Here is a 20566-nt window from a genome sequence, read left to right on the forward strand (position 1 = left end):
TGCATTCTTCACGATGATAAAATTCAGTAACATCGCATCATTACATCCAGTTAGATGGCCAATTTTGGTGGTAATAAGAGAGATAGAGAAAATAATGTCGAATCAATAACAATATAACAAAGCTCAGAGAGTCTTTGTGTTGTTTAGCAGAGACAGGAGTAGGCTTTTAAACAGCCTGGCTCAAACGTAAGCTATCTGGCAATTCGCTTGATTTTTATCTCAACAGATGATTTAGTAGGATGTCTCAATTCACGATGAGACCATACAATTATCTAAACATGGTCCTCCTTGCACCTTAAAGATCATGGTCCGTGAAATCTGCCCACTGACATATCTGTCAATAATTCTGGTACTAAATAAACCCTGCTACACCTGTAACATTCGTACTCAATACAAATATGAACGTCACAAATTTTCCTGCAACTGATGATGACATCAGGAACTGGATCCTCAAGCTCAAGTTCAAAATCGTTTGCCAAGCACATCCAACAGCAAAGGCTGCAAGTATAAATATAAACATTCTGAAACTGCAGCCAAAACATTGAGCTTCTCTTGTTCAAACTGAAGACTATAGAACGTTTTAGTTTTCTCCTAGTACGCTTCACAACCACCAGAATGTAGAAGACAAGTGTATACTTATACAGCCCGTCAAGCTCTGCTGAACGGAGCTCAACTTTGTACTGTTTCCGCAATTTAACCAGCAAGTGGGTTAGCATGTATTGTTATGCGATTGATCCTGATTTCCATAAGAGGTCGATCCCCTGGTCCTGTTTGTGCCTGGAAAAATGCAAACAATATTTGAAGATTGGCATCAAGAAGCTATTAGAGAATATTACAGCTGCCTAAAAGGCATCTCGGTTATCAATATTTCAAGTTAAAATAATTGTACAATCCAAGCGTATTGATCAGTCAGCCTAGGCATTGGAGAACTCCAAGGTGGGCGTCGGGTCGGGTACCCGACAATCGGGTACATCGGATACTCAATTTTATTTTTTGAAATTAAAACTTTTAAAAGACAATTAATTAAGAACACAAAAAGTGTATTACTATGTTCATTTTATTCGGACACTCACTTGTATGCCTCTATATAGAGGCTGTTCAAAGCCTCTCTTCACTTCACCATTTTTTTTTTGATCTATTAAGTTTTAGTTTTAAAATACTTTAATATATTTTCTTAATCATTTAGTATACGAAAAGAAGTAAAATATAAATATTTTAATTTCAATAAATTTTGTTAAACAATAGAAATTTAAGTTAACCATGATAAACTAAACATATAAGAAAATTAAACATTAAACACCAATATTTGGGTTTATTAAATTTCTTTCACTTTCTTTTTGTAATATTTTAGGGTTTGTAAAAATATAGATTGCAGAAACGAGAGAAAAATAAAATAGTATTTGAAAAGGATATTTTGTTTAAGAAGAAAGATTTGAAGGAGAGAGAAAGTTTTTTTTTTTTTTTTAACATCAGGTAACCGATCGGGTAGTTTCAGTAGGACTCCCCTACCCGAAACCTAACCCGAATTTTAGAAGTAACCCAATACCCGATTTTAATTTTTAAAAAAAAAAATTCCACAAAAGTTACATGAACCCGATCGGGTCGGGCCGGGACCCGAACTACCCGATCCGAATGCCCACCCATAGTCTCAAGAAACATCTTATTGCATGTTCTTACCTTTTCCATTATATCAAGAATTTCAAACCCATGTATGACTTTGCCGAAGATGGTGTAGAGCCCATTAAGATGAGGTTGTTTGCCGTAAGTAATGAAAAACTGGCTTCCGTTAGTATTGGGCCCACTATTTGCCATGGATAATATACCTCTGGCATTGTGCTGGTTCAAAAGCAAAAAGAAAGAGAATCAATATACACATACAAGTAAGTCTGCATCTCATATAATTAATTTCATGTTCCTCAACATGATATCAGAACACAAGTAGGAATGACACATTTTACAATTTCATGAGTCAGATGAACCAACTACGAAACAGTAACATATGGGAAGTTGAGGTTGCAAGTTTCTTTGTCAAACAAATGGTAAACAAATTAGTTACAATCACAAAACTCTTCCCTGGTGTCTACTTGCCCATTAGGACCTTCGGCTTTAACCCAATTACAGATTTCAGAAAACATCATAGAATTCCATCCAATGCATGTTAACATCTTGCTGTTGTCACACTATCATTTCCTCCCAGGAACACCAATCACAAGAAAACACAGGACTATCACCATAACAGGATACTGGGGGAGGCTTTTGAAGGTCTCTTATCTATTAAGGTCATGAATGAGAATCTAACTATGATAGAGCAACCTTTCCTGGTATTTAATACATCATCTGAACATACCTCTCTATTTCACTAAGTTTACATGTCATATGAGAAATAACTAATCTTGTGCACTCTATGTCTAGGCCCTAATCACTCTCTTACTGGGAAGAGATGAAGTTCATAAGCAATTAACCATGGAAATCATCAAAGTTCACCAAGAAAATATATAAGGGTCATCAAATGGAAAAAGAACCAGAAATCACAAGCTCACCAGGCTCTTGCAGAAGTTACCTTGAGAGATTCTCTAATCTCATCATTGAACTTTTTACCCCATATGCTTGTCCCACCTTTGCCGGTATTAGTTGGATCACCACCTTGTATCATGAAACCCTTAATATTCCGATGGAATATGGTTCCATCGTAATAGCCACTAGCACATAGTGCCAAAAAGTTCTGTAACACAGTTTAGCAGTTTGAGCATAATTTCTTATTACACAGAACAGAGCTTGTCAATTGTTCAAACTCATCCAAGCCAGCCGAAATAGCATACGGCCAGGAAAAGCACTAAAGAACTTGTACAACAGTATGCAAGAAAACACATGAACTAGATATTTAGTCAGAATTGATTGCATAGTCATTTTGATATATTAGATAAATACATACATCACAGAGTAATATAATATAAGCATTTTCTCAATCTCTTGTTCACAACTGTGCATAATTAAGTAACCTCCGACATCAGAAGTTAAAAAACTCTGACCAGGATGTGTCATACAATAAACAAAGCCAAACTAGCAATACTATATTTAGATAAAACACCAAAAGACACATCATCAGAGGAGGCAGTTGGATTGACAGCAGAAGCAAGAGAACGTGCATAATATGACATCTGAGCTAGTACAGCAGGAATGACAAACCATGATACCAGCTTACTCAGTCCTCAATCATAACTCAAAAGCTCTGCCATATGATAGATTCTACATACAGGTTGATGCATAACTAACTAAAACCCATAAACCTAAAAATATCTCATTCTTTCTGGAAACACCTTTTTCTTTGTTTTCTTGGTGGGATATCAGGGAATTCTTCATATTTTGTGTTTACGCATTCTATTTAGCACGAAATACCACAATCCTCTTTGTCTTTAAAGTTAATGAACTGACAAATCAAAGCGCCAAAACAAGTAATCCCATCATTCACGCCAACAATCAATATCATGTTGTTTTCCTTCGCCTCGACATTATGGAAAGGAATAGCAAATTTCACCTCATTAAAGACATATAAACCGTATATTTTTCAGCATACATCAATTAAATAAGAAAAACGAACACGCACTTCAGCGGTCTTGGGGACCTCGTCGCAGAAGATTTCGCACTTGATGTCGCCCAAATTTGTGTGAAGCGTCACTGACTGACAAAATCCACGAACATGTTTGTATCACGAAAATGAACATAAATACAAATTCGCGAGTTTCAATCCGCTAACAAAGTGAACCGAAACTGTTCGATAAAAACCCTGAAATAGAACAAAAGAAGAAAAAGGAAAGGAAAACAACACTTACCATTTGGTCTCTATCAGGCCTCAACCTGATTACCGTTGCAAATCAGAGCAGCTTCTGTACTAAACTGATTTTTTCTCGCGTAGGGAATTCTCTACAGCTACTCCTTAATTTCTCTTTCTACAACTTCAACGGGAGAAAAGGGAGGGGAATCTGATTTAATTTTTCAAGATAAACTAAAAATGATGAAAATAACAGTTTACACCCCAACCCCTGAACTATATTGTATTGTCAGTTCACCCCCTCCAATTATGAAATTTTGCACAATACCCCTCTTTCATTCATGTACTTGCAATTGTAGTATTATAGCGCGTGAGGTACACCCAATTGAGTGTGAATAATTATGCGTTTATCATTTAATCCTTATTCACTAATCAGTATTGGATTGAATATTTGGTGCGACTGATATTGGTATCTCTCCAAATAAAAACAGTCATACAGGAAAAAATTTCGGAAAAAAAAAAAAATACGGCACTATCCTTTATGTAAAAAAATAAAAAATTAACAAAGTAAGTCCATAACCGAAAAGACGGTGAGCTTCTCTTTTAAACGTTCGTAAATCATATTGTCTTTTTTTGTGCTAGAAATTCCTTTATTTACCAGCATTTTTATGTGATGGTAGAATATAATTAACCTGTCAATATTTATTAAAACTTAAATAGCTTCGTAGTTTAGGTTATTTGATATTTGTGTCCTTTAATTTTTATGGCAACATAACTTTATATGGTAGTATGTTTGTTCTATATTTTTTTTGTTCAGAATTCCCTTTTTCCGTTAGGATAGTATATTTGTATCTCATGTGACATTTTGAAATTGGGATTACTGTTCTTATTGACTTATTTTTGTAAGCATTGACTTACAATTTTAGTTCTTTTTTTTTTATTTCTGCAAAAGTTCATCTTTCTGACCAGTGGAGGTGAACTTCAATGAAAAAAAAATAAAATCGTAAAAATTAAGAAGATGTATAAAAAAAGAATGATATCATAAAAAATTTAAAAAACATCAAATTACGTAACAAATCAAATATGCATTTAATCCTATTACTTAATTACATAATTTATCTTCTTAAAATTATTAAAATTTCCGCACAATTGATAATAAAAGAGAACATCAGGCTAGACTCCGGAGAGAACGTGAATGGTTTCTTTTTTTATTTCGAATGAGTTATAATAGACTATTTATAAATAATTTTTATTATTTAAAAAATCATAAATATTTAATAAATTAATAATCGTATAACAAATATTCAATCATCATAAAGAGATATTTATAAAATAATCATTATTTTTTAAGATATTTATAATATTTAAATAATAAAAAATATTTATAATATATCAAATTTTAAAAAAAATATCGTAATTTATGATTTTGTATTTGCTTCGAATGCATGAAATTCAGGCAACAACTAGTTGGTACCCATGACATCAGCGTACGTAGTCTTCTGTCATACACTCAACCTCACACGGTGGGGGGGGGGGGGAATTTGTCTATATAATTACTACTCACTTCACAGTTAGCACGAACTGAGCATACATCGTATATATCGAAACTTTGATACTGGAGATAATGGCTTCAACTGAACCCCCAAAAGCTGTCACCATCCACGAGCGCTGCCGCATTGCGCCATCCTCTGACGGCGGCTCCGAGCAAGTATCTCTTCCTCTAGTGTTCTTCGACATGGTGTGGCTGCACTTCCACCCAATCCAGCGACTTATCTTCTACAACTTTCCATGTGCCAATGAACATTTCATGGAAACACTCGTTCCAAATATAAAAAAGTCCCTCTCCCAAACCCTCAAACACTTCCTTCCCCTGGCTGGAAACTTGATCTACCCACTGGAATCAGGAAACCCTGAATTTCGCTACATTCCAGGGGACTCAGTTTCCGTCGCCATTGCCGAGTCCAATGAAGCTTCTGATTTCCATTACCTGACAGGAGATGAACCCCGAGATGCTGACAGGTTTTACGCTCTAGTCCCTGCTTTGCCGCGGCCTGAGATCGATTTCGAGTCGGGTTTCAAGAGAATTCCTGTTTTTGCTGTGCAAGTAACTCTTTTCCGGGACACCGGCATTTGCCTCGGACTCACCAACCATCATGCCGTCGGGGATGGCAGCTCAATAGTGGGATTCATAAAAGCCTGGAGTGCAGTTTCCATGCTCGAGGCAGCTTCTGAACTTTCAGCAGCAAACTTTCCGTTCCCATTTTACGACAGGTCTGTGGTTAAAGACCCATCAGGGCTGGGAAACGCTTTCTGGAGCCAAATGAATGTTTCCAGGATCGAGTCTTTGCCGCTGAATTTCCCCACAAACAAAGTACGAGCAACTTACACTTTGCCCAAAAACGACATTCAGAAACTCAGGAATTTGGTTCAAGCCAAGAAACCAGGTTTAGTTCACTTATCATCTTTCACTATCACAACGGCTTACGTTTGGACTTGCTTGGTAAAATCTGCGGCGGGAGCCGGGGAGGAGGTTGACGACAACGAGCCGGAGTACTTCGTATTTGCAGTGGACGCACGGCGGAGACTGGACCCACCGGTGCCGGCAGCATATTTCGGCAACTGCGTAGCCTTCGGCATGGTGGAATCCACGCATGGGCAACTGAAAGTAGAAAACGGCTTTTCCGTGGCAGTCGAGTTAATCGGAGAAGTGATTTGCAAAAGGGTTAACAATAAGGATGAAATCTTAAGAGACGCCGAGAGTTGGGTGTCGAAATTCAGCGGGTTGGTCAGAAAACGGGCAATGGGGGTTGCGGGGTCGCCCAGGTTCGACCTGTATGATACGGAATTCGGGTGGGGAAAGCCGAAAAAGTATGAGGTGGTGTCCATTGACGGGTCAGAATCCATGTCACTTTGCAAGTCCAGGGAATTGGAGGGTGGTCTGCAGATCGGGTTGTCTTTGCCCGAGAAGAAAATGAGAGCTTTCGCAGCGATTTTCTCTGCTGGATTAAAGATATGAACTCGGACATGGATGATCAAACATTCTCTAATTTCTGTGCTACCTAGCTGATATTGTACCATCAAAGTTTCATAGTGGAGATGTTTGAAAGTCTTTGATTGTTCAATAAAATCCCTTCTTTTTCTAGCATCCTAATTTCAATTTGGTTCGATTATATCGGAGAGATGCATTATATTTATTTTTTATTGATATAATTATACGATGATGATTAATGAGGAATATAATTACATTTGCTATATAATTAATTTTTTATATGATTAAATCAAATTTTGATAAGAATCTTTCTATTTTCTTGAACTTGATTGGAACTTCTCCGAAAAATAAAAATAAAACGGGAGAAGGTTTATAAGTTTGATTCAATTTTGAAATTATGTTATAATGTGGAAGATTGGTTGGAATTAGTAAGAAAAAAATTGAAGGTTTGTTTTCACCATAATTTCGTTAGGTGCATGGGCTCAAGTTGGGAGAACTTATTAAAAAGATGCAAAAAAAAAAAAAAAATTAGTAAAATAGGGTGAAAATGAAATTATTAGAAAAGTGAGTGGCACCACACCACGGTGCCACAATTTTTTATTTAAAAAAAAAAGCTTCTTTGTGTCACCGCGGTGACAAACTGCGATGACATTGTTTTTAAAAAAAATAAATAAATTAATGTGTCACCGCGGTGACAAATTTTTTTTTTTTAAAAAAAATTATTTTATTTTACGACGAATTGTTGTCAACCTATCGTTAAAATTTTGGTACTATTATGGCGAGTTGTCAGCCATCAAATATACCGTTCGACTCCCCTTGAGAGACGAACATTTCCCCACAAACAATTTCAAGTTTTATCAATCGTAAATAATGAATTTTTAGCACGAACACCGCACTTTTCGGCCGTCGATTCGCCGCCACCGGAGCGACCCACAATCACGAACCACCGCCACTGGACTCGCCTCGACCTAACGGTTCTAACGAGACCAACCTAGTTCAATTTTATTAAATATTTGTTAAAATATGAAAATTTGAAGTTTTTCCGCCGAAAATTCGCGCTGAAATTGTTTGCTGTCATTTCTCCACCGTCAGGACGAATAACAGATTAAGACCATAGCCGTTCGAATCCTGTCGTCCAAACGATTCCAACAAGACCAATCTTGCTCAATTTCATCAAGTATTATATAGAAAGTTAAAAAATAAAATAATACATTGACAAAATATAAAAAATATAAAAATAAATATTAAATATATTTTATCTTATCTTGAAAAATAACAAAATATGAAAACAAAATAGTGTAAAAGTTTCATTCTTGAGGGCGGTAGACGCCGTGTCCACTCAACTGAGGAATGTCCCAGGTCATCACTCATCACCTCCCGTCACCATTGCTCAGTCAAATGAAGCTTCAGAGTTCAATTACCTGACGGGAAATTAAGTGGACAAGAGCTCTTTTCCAAGTCTACACGCCACCAACACGACACGACTCCCAGAATTATTAATGCTACGAAAATGTATTATTATGTTTGATTATATTTTTTTGAGTGTTTTATTTTGTATTTTAGAGATAAAAAAAAAAATAGGAGATAAATAAGTATGTGTTGTAGATAGAGTGTGTGTTGGATTTATTTTTAGAGGTAATTTAAAATATTTTAAAATAAGTGGTGTATGTTTGTTGTTGAGATTTGGAAGACAAAAATTACTGTTCATCGTCAAATCATATCTCTTTTATATATTTTTTATGTATAAATATATATATATAAATATCGATGACAAAAATTGCAGTTAATTATCAAATTATATATTTTTATATTATATTATATATAAATGTGTATATATCTATTAGATATAGAAAATTCAAAAATAAATAACACACAATTAAAGTGTGAAAATAAAGAGACAAATATTGATTGTATTTTATTTTGTCTAAAAAATTATCCAAAAATAAAACCAAACATTGTGTGTGGTGTACATATTCTTGTCCTGTGTAATTGATTAAAACATATACAGACATATATATATATATATATTCCTGTGTAAGAAAGACCAGGTGACGTAGTAGAGTTACCTAAATCCATGGCTACAACCTCAAAAAGGGTCACCGTCCACGAATGCTCTACCGTTGCACCACTCACTGCTGCCGGCGAGGCGGCGGAGCAGTCCCTTCCTCTTACTTTCTTTGACGTGATATGGCTGTACTTCCACCCAATCCAGCGTCTTCTCTTCTACCCATCTGCTTGCTCCACTACAAATTTCCTGGAAACTATTGTCCCAAATCTAAAGATCTCTCTCTCCCAAACTCTTAGAAATTACCTTCCCCTGGCAGGAAACATAATCCATCCCCTCAACTCAGAGTCAGACATGCCTGAGTTTCGCTATGTTCCTGGGGACTCAGTTTCTGTGACCTTTGCGGAGGCAAGTGAAGATTTTGATTTCGATTACCTGACCGGAAACCAAGCCAAGGATTCAGATGAGTTCTATACTTTTGCACCTGATTTGCCAGAGCCCAAAACTGATTCTGAATCGGGCTTGCAAATAATTCCTGTTCTGGCTATTCAGGTGACACTTTTTCCAGGAACAGGCATTTGTATTGGCATTATCAACCATCATGGCATCGGAGACGCCAGTTCAATAGTGGGATTCATTAAAGCTTGGAGTAGAGCAGCCAAACTTGGGGACAATCAGCAACTTTCAGCTGAAAATCAATCACTTCCATTTTATGACAGATCCGTCATTAAAGATCCCTCTGGTAGGGCAAACATTTTTTGGAACCAACTGAGGCTTCCCCAAGCTGCATCAACCCATTCAGAACTCCCTACTAACAGAGTCCGAGCAACGTTTATTTTGCGAAAAAACGACATCCAGACACTCAAGAATTTGGCCTTGTCTGGAGAACCCGGTCTAATTTACTTATCGGCCTTTACCGTAACAACAGCTTATGCTTGGTCCTGCTTGGCGAAATCTGCAGCTGAATCCGGAGAAGAGGTCGATGATGATGAGCCCGAATACTTCGGCATCGCCGTGGACGCCCGTGACAGGCTGGAACCGCCGGTTCCAGCTACGTATTTTGGGAACTGTGTGGCGTTTGTGGTGCTGGAATCCACGCACGGGCTACTCAGAGGAAGGGATGGGTTTGTCGCTGCGGTGAAATCACTTGGAGAGCTCATCATCAACAAGGCAAATAACAAGGAGGAGATTTTGAGAGACGCGGATGATTGGTTGGTGAAATACGGGCCGCTAATGGGTAAACGGATCTTTGGGGTGGCGGGGTCGCCTAAATTCGACTTATACGATACGGATTTCGGGTGGGGAAGACCCAAAAAATATGAATCGTTGTCGATAGACAGGGACGGATCCATATCGCTTTGCAAGTCCAGGGAATTCGAGGGAGGTTTAGAGATTGGTGTGTCGTTGCCCAGGAAGAAAATGGATGCATTTGCAGCTATCTTCGTTGATGGACTAAAGACATAAACTACTCACCCATCGTCCAATTAATGTTGTTTAAATTGCTGTTGATTACACGACAACTGCCGTTCTACAAACTGTCTTTGATTTCTTACAAGTTCTTGCAATGTTTCATTTAATATGTTGGCCTTCTTTTTCTCTACCAATGACCGTTACGGATAATCGTATATCTTACCCTAAAGCTGTAATGGAAAGGAAATGACGATAACTCGCTTTCTGCCTAATACTTCCTTTTCGTTTTAGATAGTTGCGACAGCCTCAGCCATCAGTGCACCTGGTTTGAATTTTCTCTTAATAAGCAATATTGCTATTAAAGACAAAAAACTATTTTGATTATTGTGTTTACGTAGTCAATTCGTAATCTTTTTAGCTGTTGTCTTACTAAAATAATATAAAATGAATTTACACCTCAACTTTTTATGATTAATTATGTTTAGATCTTATTTGAAAATATAAAATTATATCGTTTCCGCAAAAAAAATTGAAATTGTACTTACACTCTCTCGAACTCCATTTATATTTGACCCATTCTGTTATGACTTAGAAGAAAAATTATAAATATAATATATATATATATATATGAAGTGAAATTAAGATCATTATATTTTTTTCTTGTAAATATAAATTTATTTTGTGGAAATATTAAACGATCAAGACTAAAATTAAAAAATTATGTAATTTTTCTTATTAATGTCGACATTTTTCGTCCAAACTTAAATAAAAGTGATGGAAAGGGGGTCGGATATAAATTATTCCCTATCAGATGTGACATATCAAAATATTATAAGGTGATACCAAAAAAATGCATTATAGAATACTAAAAACCTCAAAAAAAAAAAAAAACAATATAATATACCACTTATGTGCAAATTAAGCAATTTTAAATGAAATATTATTTTCAAACTGGAAGCTGAAGAAATAACTTCACTTCATCATCTTCTACTATAACAAGGCTTGTCAATTGATGGGGACAGGTCTTGTCTCTTTGTAAATCCTGGGAATTCGAAGGTGGTTTAGAGGCTGGTTGGTCTTTGCCAAAGAAAAAACGGATGCCTTTGCCGCTGCCTTTTTCTGAATGGATGGAAAATTCCAATGCATTTGGTTAAATCAAAATCAATTATATGATAAATACAAACAATTGATGTAAAAAACCTCCTTATAAATTAACAGTACGAATAAACACAACAATAACGGGAAGACTTTGGATTCTCCTTCACGCAGTTGTTGGTGTTGTTCATTTTTGTGATGGACTTTTAAATATGAGACTTTTCCAAATTTGAATTATTTTTATAGCACGATGCCGTATTACCTAAGGTGCCATTGGTCTTCCATGTATATATTAATTTTGGAAAATAAAGAGAAATAAGAGTTGATGGTATCTTCTTTGGATCCGGTTTCTTCAAGTTTCCATTAACCTAAGTGGACAAGAATTTCTTTCCGTACACACAGCAGCAGTAGCAGCACGCGTTGAAGAATGCGCTGACAATGTATTAATATAATTGATTTCAGCCTTCTAAATCCTATCTTAATTATATTTGTAGACACACACATATGACATATATATTCGCACAAAGAAGCGTCTGGCAGCAAACTCGATCGTAGGTGGTACTGGTGTTTGAATCTATGGCTACAACGATAAAAAGGGTCACCGTTCAAGAGTGTTGTAACATTGCACCGCCCACTGCCGCTGGAGATGAGGCGGAGCAATCCCTGCCTCTTACATTCTTCGACATTCTCTGGCTATACATTCACCCAACTCAGCGTCTTCTCTTCTACCAATTCCCCTGCTCCGCCAAAGATTTCCTGGAAACTATTGTCCCAAGTCTCAAGAAATCTCTCTCTCGAACTCTAGGAAATTACCTTCCCCTGGCAGGAAACTTACTAATCCATCCCTCGAATTCAGGCATGCCTGAGTTTCGCTACAGCCCTGGGGACTCAGTTTCCGTCACCTTTGCAGAGTGGAGCGAAAATTTTGACTTTGATTACCTGACAGGTAACCAAGCCCGGAATTCAGATATGTTCTATGCTTTGGTTCCTGTATTGCCAGAACCCAGAGTTGAATCTGAATCGGCCTTTAAAATAATACCACTTCTAGCTATCCAGGCCACTCTTTTTCCAGAAACAGGCATTTGTATTGGCATTACTAACCATCACGCCGTTGGGGACGCCAGTTCAATAGTGAGATTCATTAAAGCTTGGGGTTCAGCAGCCAAACTTGGGGAAAATCAGCAACTTTCAGCTGAAAATCAATCACTTCCATTTTTCGACAGATCCGTGATTAAAGATCCATCAGGGCGGGCAAACCTTTTTTGGAACCAAATGAGGCTTTTCCAGGTTGGGTCATCTTATTTAGAATTTCCTACTAATAAAGTCCGAGCAACGTATGTTCTGCAAAACAATGACATCCACATACTCAAGAACTTGGCGTTAGCTAGAGAACCAGGTCTACCTCACTTATCGTCTTTTACAGTAACAACTGGTTATGTTTGGGCCTGTTTGGTGAAATCTGCAGCTGAAGCTGGGGAAGAAGTTGACGATGATGAGCCCGAATACTTTGGCTTCGCCGTGGACGCCAGGCACAGGCTGGAACCGCCAGTGCCAGCCACGTATTTTGGGAACTGCTTGGCGTTTGTCGTGACAGAATCCACGCACAGGCTACTTAGAGGAAGTGCTGGATTTGTTGTCGCAGTAAAGTTAATTGGAGAGCTTATTAGTCAAAAGGTAAATAACAAGGAGGAAATCTTGAGAGATGCCGATGACTGGATAGTCAAGTATGGGTCGCCATTATTGGGTAAACGGACTCTTGGGGTGGTGGGATCGCCAAAATTCGACTTGTATGATGCGGATTTTGGGTGGGGAAAACCGAACAAGTATGAATCGATGTCGACAGATAGGTATGGATCCATGTCAGTTTGCAAGTCGAGGGAATTTGAGGGAGGTCTAGAGATTGGTTTGTCTTTGCCTAGGAAGAAAATGGATGCCTTTGCAGCCATCTTCTCTGATGGACTAAAGACATCAACTTCTCAATAATCATCACGTGCTGCTTGGATTCTTGTTGATCTACAAACGGGACAGCAGCCCCATTAACAGTTTGTGATTTTCGACAAGTTCTTGTATAATACTATATTTAATTTTCGAAAAAATTCAGATCTACTCCCTTGATCTTGAATGATCTCCTCTGCTCTTCTCTATGGCCCTGAGATTTTCTTGAACGATTGTCCTTGTGTATATTAGCTGTAATAAAGGATACCCACCATCATCATCTGATCTGATTATAACTTCTGTGTCCGTCATTTATTAATAGTACCGCTAGTTCTACTTCATTAATTAATATTATATCACTAACATAAATATGATTTTGTACTACAAACAATCATTATGATAGGAAAAAAATTATAGTAAATACAAATTAATTATAACTCCGGAACCACCATTAGCTATGAAATGAACATTCCTAAACTCAAATGCATTCACATGCTTGGTATAACAATACTCATTCCCTTGAGTATGGGATTAGTTACAAATTTATATATTATTTTGAATGCATTAAATAAAATGAATATCAATTAAAATGTTTGTATGTGTTACCAAAATATAAAATATATCATCCAAAAATAAAAATTTGAAATATTTTATTAAATATAATATAAAATTATTAACATCTGTACATGCATTTTACAAAATATTACTATAAGTGTAGAACATTATATAATAGCATATACCATATATATTTTACATTTTAGATAGTTATGCTAAATAATAAGTATTTATTAAAAAAATTTAAATATGTGAAAACATCCAACAAAATATTTTATAAATTTATAATTGATTTAACATTAAATAATTTCCAAATTCATTGGCTAAATTTTAAGAAACAAACATGATTTTTTTTTTATATATGGCAAAAGAAAAAGAGAGGAGAGAGAGGTACATAACACTTATATTACAATAATTAATTAGAACCCATCTACTAATTCTATTCAATTCCTCCACCAGCAGTGAGAGTGGGGCATGGGTGTATTATTTTAACTTTATTAAGGCGTACATTATGATTGCAGATCCAACTCTTTTTCATATTCAACAGCAGCCTAATATTTACTATGTTAATTATTTGGAGGATCTGCAGGCCAAACAAGCTTTTAACCCACAAGCAAGCGAAGCAATTCCACCGACAGTTTTTACCTAGCAAGCAAGTGTATGTTATATCGGTTGCAGTGCACAGGGCCACTAACAACGAAAAGCTGTGGTCGTGGAACCGGGACACTAGAGGTGAGTGGCCGAAAAGCTGTGGTCGTGGTCACACGCTGCAGACACCATCACAATCACCTAATCTGGTACATCCTACTTCAGGTGTTCAATAAACCCACGGCCACCTACCATATATGCTTGAATTCGTATAGCAATAAAAACATATACAGGATCTGTACCAATTAGATACAATAGAAACAAAATTCTTATATTTTTAGGATGTTTTGTAGTGCAATGCTATAACGTGTTTTACATGAAAAAATGAAATTAAATTAAAATTACGCAGGTCCATCAAAGCAACATTATCGGCATTAATCGAATTACAACAGCAAAAATAAATTTGATCATATTTGCTTCTGGTGAGGCTCCGTGCAGGACAAACAGGTTATGTTAATAATATTAGACACAGAGAGATGCAGTAAAGAATTAAGTATCAACACATCTTTCGTTGGTACAGCAGGAAAAAGACAATGGTGGAAACGAATTGGATGAAGAAAAAACAAGGATCTCATCCGTCCTCAAGGATCTCCCTATGCACATGCATGCACGAAGTGCTGCAGTATTTGTAGTGGTATCGATGAAACGGTACTTTACCAGCCAGTGACGCATTGCAGCACGAGCATAACATATCACTTCCACTTGTATTATTTAACTGCGTATTGCTTGGAGCTGTAAGTGATCCAGTTTCTTGAGCTTTTAGTGCTGCTATTCGTCTCTCAGCGGCAGCAGCTCTCTTTTCCCTTTCAGAATCTTGAATTCTTTTGAGTTCCTCCTACAATGTTTAGAATGGTTAAGTTACATAACACGCGACAAAGTTTTATCTAAATGCATAAACAAACAATTGAGAGGATTTTGAAAGATCGAAACAATTTCCTATTGTCATTGTCAGAATATAATAATCATGATGCAAAATAAAAAAGAGCCGAACTCAACGGCAGTACCTCTTTGGACATTCTTATGGAACTGCTAGACTGAGAATGAACTTTAGTAGTGGGGGCTGTACCACTTCCAGAATTACCCGACATAAATGAACCATTCTGGGATTGAACAGCTTCTGCCTGTTTATCACGAATAAAAAATTAAGCACTAGAAGGGTATAACTTTCTGCAATAGCGAAACTTTCAAAGTTATAGTGTCTAAGCAAGTAGTAAAACATAAATGAAACAAACCTGGGCCTTTTTCTCTTTTGCTTTCCGTAGTTTCTTCAACTCTTTTGCTCTTGCTTTTTTCTTGGCATCTTTCTCTGCCTGATAAAATTCAAATAAGAATAAAATCAGAACAAGGCAAGCAAGCTACAGTAGTTTGGCGCATACATAACATAGTTCCGATCATGTTAATTTGGAGGAGGAAACCACACAACTTATGGAAGAGCACACCAATTATAAAAGATTATATCAGGTTCGAAGATCAAAATCCTGACTCCAGTCACAAAATCATTAATGAAACTAAGATCTTAAAATATCCAAAATTAGCACCATGCAGCTGACTCCTCTTCTAAACCATCCACTCGTCACCTTGACTGTTCAGGCACATATCTAAAGTATCATGCTCAAATAAGTTAAATTTAGAACTCAGTATCAACATAATCCACCAACCAGTGACCTGCAAGTTACTACATAGCAATATTGGTGTGGTTTGAGAAAATCACGAGGTTCAAACAAATTGACTAAGCCAGAAAACAACTCTTTACCTGCTTAGCAGCTTGAGATTCCTCCATCTCTTTTGTGAGGGCACTAGGCACCTTAGCAGCATGCCAATCCCATTTCTCAAGGTTTGATGCCATGAAGCGTCTAAAAGTATTCCTCACCTCCTTCTCACTGGCAAGCATATAAGGTGTTTGGCCCCTCTCATCTTTAATGCAAGGATCTAGACCCTGCTCCAGGAGTTCCAAAACTTTTTGTGCATTCCCGGACTTTGCCGCTTCATGTAAAGGAGTTGATGTGCCAACAGTATCAATCTGCTCTTTGCTCTCGACTGACAAAGATAAATCAGCAATTTCAGTCACAATAGAACAAGCCTCACTGGTTTTCGCACCCTCCACACTTTCTCTCAACTCCATCTCACAGGATTCAGGACCGCTCTCACTTCTGGCATTTGCATGTGATAAAGGTTCCTGTTTTGTATTAGGAGCTATTTCCCCACTTACCTCATAGGAAATTTGTACCAGTAAGCTATATATTCGGCTAGCTTCCTTAAAGGTAGGCCTCCTAACAGTCAATGGAATATTTCTAATTGCATGATCTTGACAGATAAAATAAGGTTTATCTCCATCAAAAAAGAGTAGGCGGTTATTTGAAGGAGCATAAATGAAAATGCAGGAGGCAACAGCAAAATACGGCTTCCATAAAGTAAGCAATTCTTGAATGTCCTGTTTAAGGGGAAGCGAGGATCAGTCCAGCATCCAGAGAATATAAGTTCAAAATAAAGGCTCAACGTATTTTTCATTAAGTATCTTGGAAAAGGTTCCATCATGTGGAGAGAGTTTACTACTAAGCCATGGATATATTTTCTCCAAGTTTGAATTTGACATGTTAGGATATAAATTTTTAGCAATGGAATGGCCAATTTCTCCCATGAAACTTGATAGGAAATCAGAAATTTGATTGACCCTGATAGAGAAAATTATATCTTGACATCCATGGCTCCATCATCCACCCAGCATGCCATACGTAATGCAAAGAACGAAATACAAGATAAATACCCAAATCTTTATATGCGAGCAATAAGGAGATCATACCTTCTTAAGAGCATATTCATTATATCGACGAAGTGAAGCACCAGCAGAATGAATAGCCCGGCCACCTGCATCTTTTGATGACTGCTTTTTACCAGCCCTGGCCCTAACAACATATCTACATGGAAAGAACCAAGAAATTAAATTTGCTAATACTTATACTAACCTGAGAAGAACAAATATGCCAGGGGCAGATTCATTGATACCACAGCCCACTGGATAAAATTGTTCAATTGGCAGAGAGCAAACAAAAAAATGTTGCTAAAAGTTACCGTCTTAATACACTCAAATCAAAGCAATTTATTCACCTGTCGTCCTGACAAACTTACAGAACAATGGAAAGTCCAAAACTGTCAGAGTTATATTTGACAGAAACATTAACATAGTGACCGCCATGACATAGAATCATTTCTCTAAGTAACAACACAACTTACGTAATTTATGCAATCACTCAACAAATTTCTCTCAGTTCAGGGATCAATGCACTCTCACAAGCACATATGAATCTTATCATGGGAAACAGGACAAAATCAGAAGCTACTGATGGGGATGGGATTCCGTACTGATTGGTCAATTGCAAAGGGATAAATGACATTAAGAAAACTAAATAAAAGAGTTGGCTAAATAGCATGAGGCTCGTGCAATATCATAAACAATGAATAGCATGAGTCTCTTATAATATACAAGCAACATGATACAAGTTATCTTCTCTAGAGTGACAAGAGAAGTCAGAAGCTCAGAAATCTTACTCAATTTTAAATAAATAAGTCCAAGATAAGGAACTCACCGGTGGAAAGTCTTATGAGCCACGAGGGAATTGCCATCAAAGACGCACCCAGCAAAATGCCCACCCCTTGCAAGTAAAACAATCCTCAAGCAGGTGTTATCTCTAGGTTCATGAAGTACGTATTTCAGTTTTTCGATCACTTCTCTTTGGGTCAAATATGTATCCCCAGCCCCGTCCACAACAAGTGACTTGTCAGTTTCAAATGAAACATGTTCAGACTCATCAAGTAGCAAACCCTTCCAAATTGAAACTCTCTCCCCATTCTGCAGTTGTACAAACATTTTACTCTTTGAAACTCCACCAGATTCTTGTTGCCTGTCAGGAGGGAGGCTAGTCTCTCTCTCATCCTCATCTTCTGATCCAGAAATACTTGATACATCGTAGTCTTTACACAATGAATCGGAGGTTGCTTCATCAAAGTCTTCCTCTTTAATAATGTTTTTTCCAGCAATGCTTAGCTTTATCTGAGATCAAAGACTGTCAAGTACATCAGCATGTGAAATAAAGACGACTTTCTTTTATGAGGAAGGGGTGGAGGGAAACAATTGTAACTTTTGAACGCGCTCACTTGCTTAGAGGCAAAAGTGTACACCACAAGATTTCAACCAACCAACATTAATACAAAAACTTGGCCAGTCCAACCTTGTTGCTAGGTTAGGAAAATTGCATAATAATCTGAAGATTACAAGTTCTAAAGCTTCAATAAGAAACATTTGAGGTTTCTGCTCCTAAAGATTGCAATATTAATACTTGCAAAGAATCATAAACCCATGGAACTTAAATCATAGAACAGTATTTCCTGCCTGGCTACTTCCCATATAACAGTGATGCAGCCCCCTGGTGACTCCCCAGAATCAATTTTCAATACCAAGTAACAATACTCAAACTTGCTACAACAATCTTCTTCACCCATCACGCCAAGTAATTGCAACAGCATCCTACCCCATAAGTTTTACGCAACCCAAGTTTGAACTGACTCCAAATTATCAAATCAATATATACCCAGAAATCGATATCCTGTAATCCTTAAACTCACTCCAAATTAATTAAATCACAAAAGGTTCAATTTTATCTTTCTTAAATTCCTCCTCCTTTTCCACTCCAGCATATCCAGAAATTAAAGAGGAGAACGTACATTAAAACGATGGAGGTCGGATTTGAAGTGAAAGCGCTGGTCTTGGAGAGACTCGAATTCCGCCTTACAAGTGTTGCAAGACCACCTCTGCATCGCTTTAGAACCATTACCATCCGTATCATTATTACTATTGTCGATAATCTCCTTTTCCAAATTTGGTTGCCGTAGAGCGTTTTCCTGGGAAAGGTCAGCATCCGGGAGCGGGAGCGAAGACAAAGGCGAGTCGAGAAGGCGGCAGGAATCGAAGAAGTCAGAGGAGACTTGGAAGATGGAACAGTGTCGGTTGGAGTCATCCTGCTTGTATTGCTTCTTGGGCTGCGGTTTAGTTGGTCTATCTCTGGGGGGAATGGTGGTGGCGGTGGCCGGTGGCGTCGCCATTGTTGCAAAAGCACAGTTTTGTCCCAAGACATGAACAATGTAATTATGCTATTCCAAAAGAAGGCCCACCTCAACCCAGTTCAATTAGGCCCATTTGAACCCAGAAACATTTCACAACTCCTCTACACTCTACACCATACATTTTGAATAATCCATTAATTAATATTATAATCCAATTTTGGGTTTAGACTCCTCATAATTTCTTTTTTTTTTTCTTCTTAAAGTAATTCGATTAGAATTATATTGTAAATATTAATTATAATAAGTAATTTAAAATTAGGAAAAAGTCAAATATATCTTTTGATTTAAAAATAGTTTTGTAGAAATTAACATCCAAAAATATTAATTTAAAATCAGAAAGTGAAGCATGTATTCACAACTCTTGTAAACATCATTTAGTCCCCCAGTGATCCATTTCTATTTTGTGTATTAATGTTCACTCACTTGTCATTATGGATTATGAAACCCGAAAACTGCAAATCATGGGGTTGTAACGATCGAACCTACGCTCTCAACACTTGGCTCTCACCAGCCCAACCTAATGATTTGGAGTCAATATTTCCTATAACATCTTCTCTATAAGATTTTAAACCGTGTCCAAAAATTGTTTGTATAATTACAAAGCAAACATATCATACTTATTATATAATTTATCAAATTCTTTTAATTAAATATCAATCACACAACAAATATATTACATTTTACCCTATAATTAATTTAAACTTCACGAAGCGGAGTCCAAAATAAATTTTATCGTGTGAATTATGCGTGCGTGTTTAAAAAAATAAAGAAAGAAAGTGGTAGTGGTTAGTTTTGGTACAGAAACCTGAGCGAACAAAGGGGTGTGGGTGGGGAAGTATGAGATGAATTCAAAGCCCAAAATCTTTTAAATAAATTCCCACAAACATTATATTTACTAATTATAAATGCCATAGACAGCACTAATGAGCAATGGGTTCAGTTACCATCAACCACCACCTAAACACTCTCTCTCTCCCCAAAAACAAAAAGGTTAAAATGTGGTCGCATAATTACTTATATATTTTAATTTCTGTTTAAACTA

The 20566-nt window shown here is 36.9% G+C and overlaps 5 protein-coding genes across 5 annotated transcripts; 3 read left to right on the top strand and 2 right to left on the bottom strand.

The window, feature by feature from the left end:
- Positions 1-308: 308 nt before the first annotated feature.
- LOC105171493 (Cyclophilin-like peptidyl-prolyl cis-trans isomerase family protein) lies at positions 309-3990 on the bottom strand. Its single transcript, XM_011092635.3, has 5 exons — positions 3831-3990; positions 3605-3679; positions 2561-2722; positions 1678-1836; positions 309-777 (listed from the first exon to the last, which is right to left on the bottom strand). Exons 1-5 carry the CDS (start codon positions 3831-3833, stop codon positions 694-696), a joined length of 483 nt encoding a protein of 160 aa, XP_011090937.1. The 5' UTR covers positions 3834-3990; the 3' UTR covers positions 309-693.
- Positions 3991-5333: 1343 nt separating this feature from the next.
- LOC105171502 (malonyl-coenzyme:anthocyanin 5-O-glucoside-6'''-O-malonyltransferase-like) lies at positions 5334-6914 on the top strand. Its single transcript, XM_011092647.3, has one exon. It carries the CDS (start codon positions 5394-5396, stop codon positions 6783-6785), a length of 1392 nt encoding a protein of 463 aa, XP_011090949.1. The 5' UTR covers positions 5334-5393; the 3' UTR covers positions 6786-6914.
- A 1858-nt stretch (positions 6915-8772) lies between these two features.
- LOC105171511 (malonyl-coenzyme:anthocyanin 5-O-glucoside-6'''-O-malonyltransferase-like) lies at positions 8773-10445 on the top strand. The gene has a single exon (XM_088877559.1). It carries the CDS (start codon positions 8833-8835, stop codon positions 10225-10227), a length of 1395 nt encoding a protein of 464 aa, XP_088733685.1. The 5' UTR covers positions 8773-8832; the 3' UTR covers positions 10228-10445.
- A 1173-nt stretch (positions 10446-11618) lies between these two features.
- Positions 11619-13499, top strand: LOC105171521 (malonyl-coenzyme:anthocyanin 5-O-glucoside-6'''-O-malonyltransferase). The gene has a single exon (XM_011092670.3). The coding sequence runs from the start codon at positions 11845-11847 to the stop codon at positions 13249-13251; it is 1407 nt and encodes a 468-aa protein (XP_011090972.2). The 5' UTR covers positions 11619-11844; the 3' UTR covers positions 13252-13499.
- Positions 13500-14789: 1290 nt separating this feature from the next.
- Positions 14790-19573, bottom strand: LOC105171529 (zinc finger protein-like protein). Its single transcript, XM_011092682.3, has 7 exons — positions 19126-19573; positions 17991-18454; positions 17207-17321; positions 16160-16837; positions 15639-15716; positions 15411-15527; positions 14790-15241 (listed from the first exon to the last, which is right to left on the bottom strand). The coding sequence occupies exons 1-7, from the start codon at positions 19501-19503 to the stop codon at positions 14978-14980; spliced, it is 2094 nt and encodes a 697-aa protein (XP_011090984.1). The 5' UTR covers positions 19504-19573; the 3' UTR covers positions 14790-14977.
- Positions 19574-20566: the final 993 nt, after the last annotated feature.

This window comes from Sesamum indicum, linkage group LG1, assembly GCF_026168435.1.
Source record: "Sesamum indicum cultivar Baizhima isolate 11 linkage group LG1, ASM2616843v1, whole genome shotgun sequence".
Taxonomy (NCBI): domain Eukaryota; kingdom Viridiplantae; phylum Streptophyta; class Magnoliopsida; order Lamiales; family Pedaliaceae; genus Sesamum; species Sesamum indicum.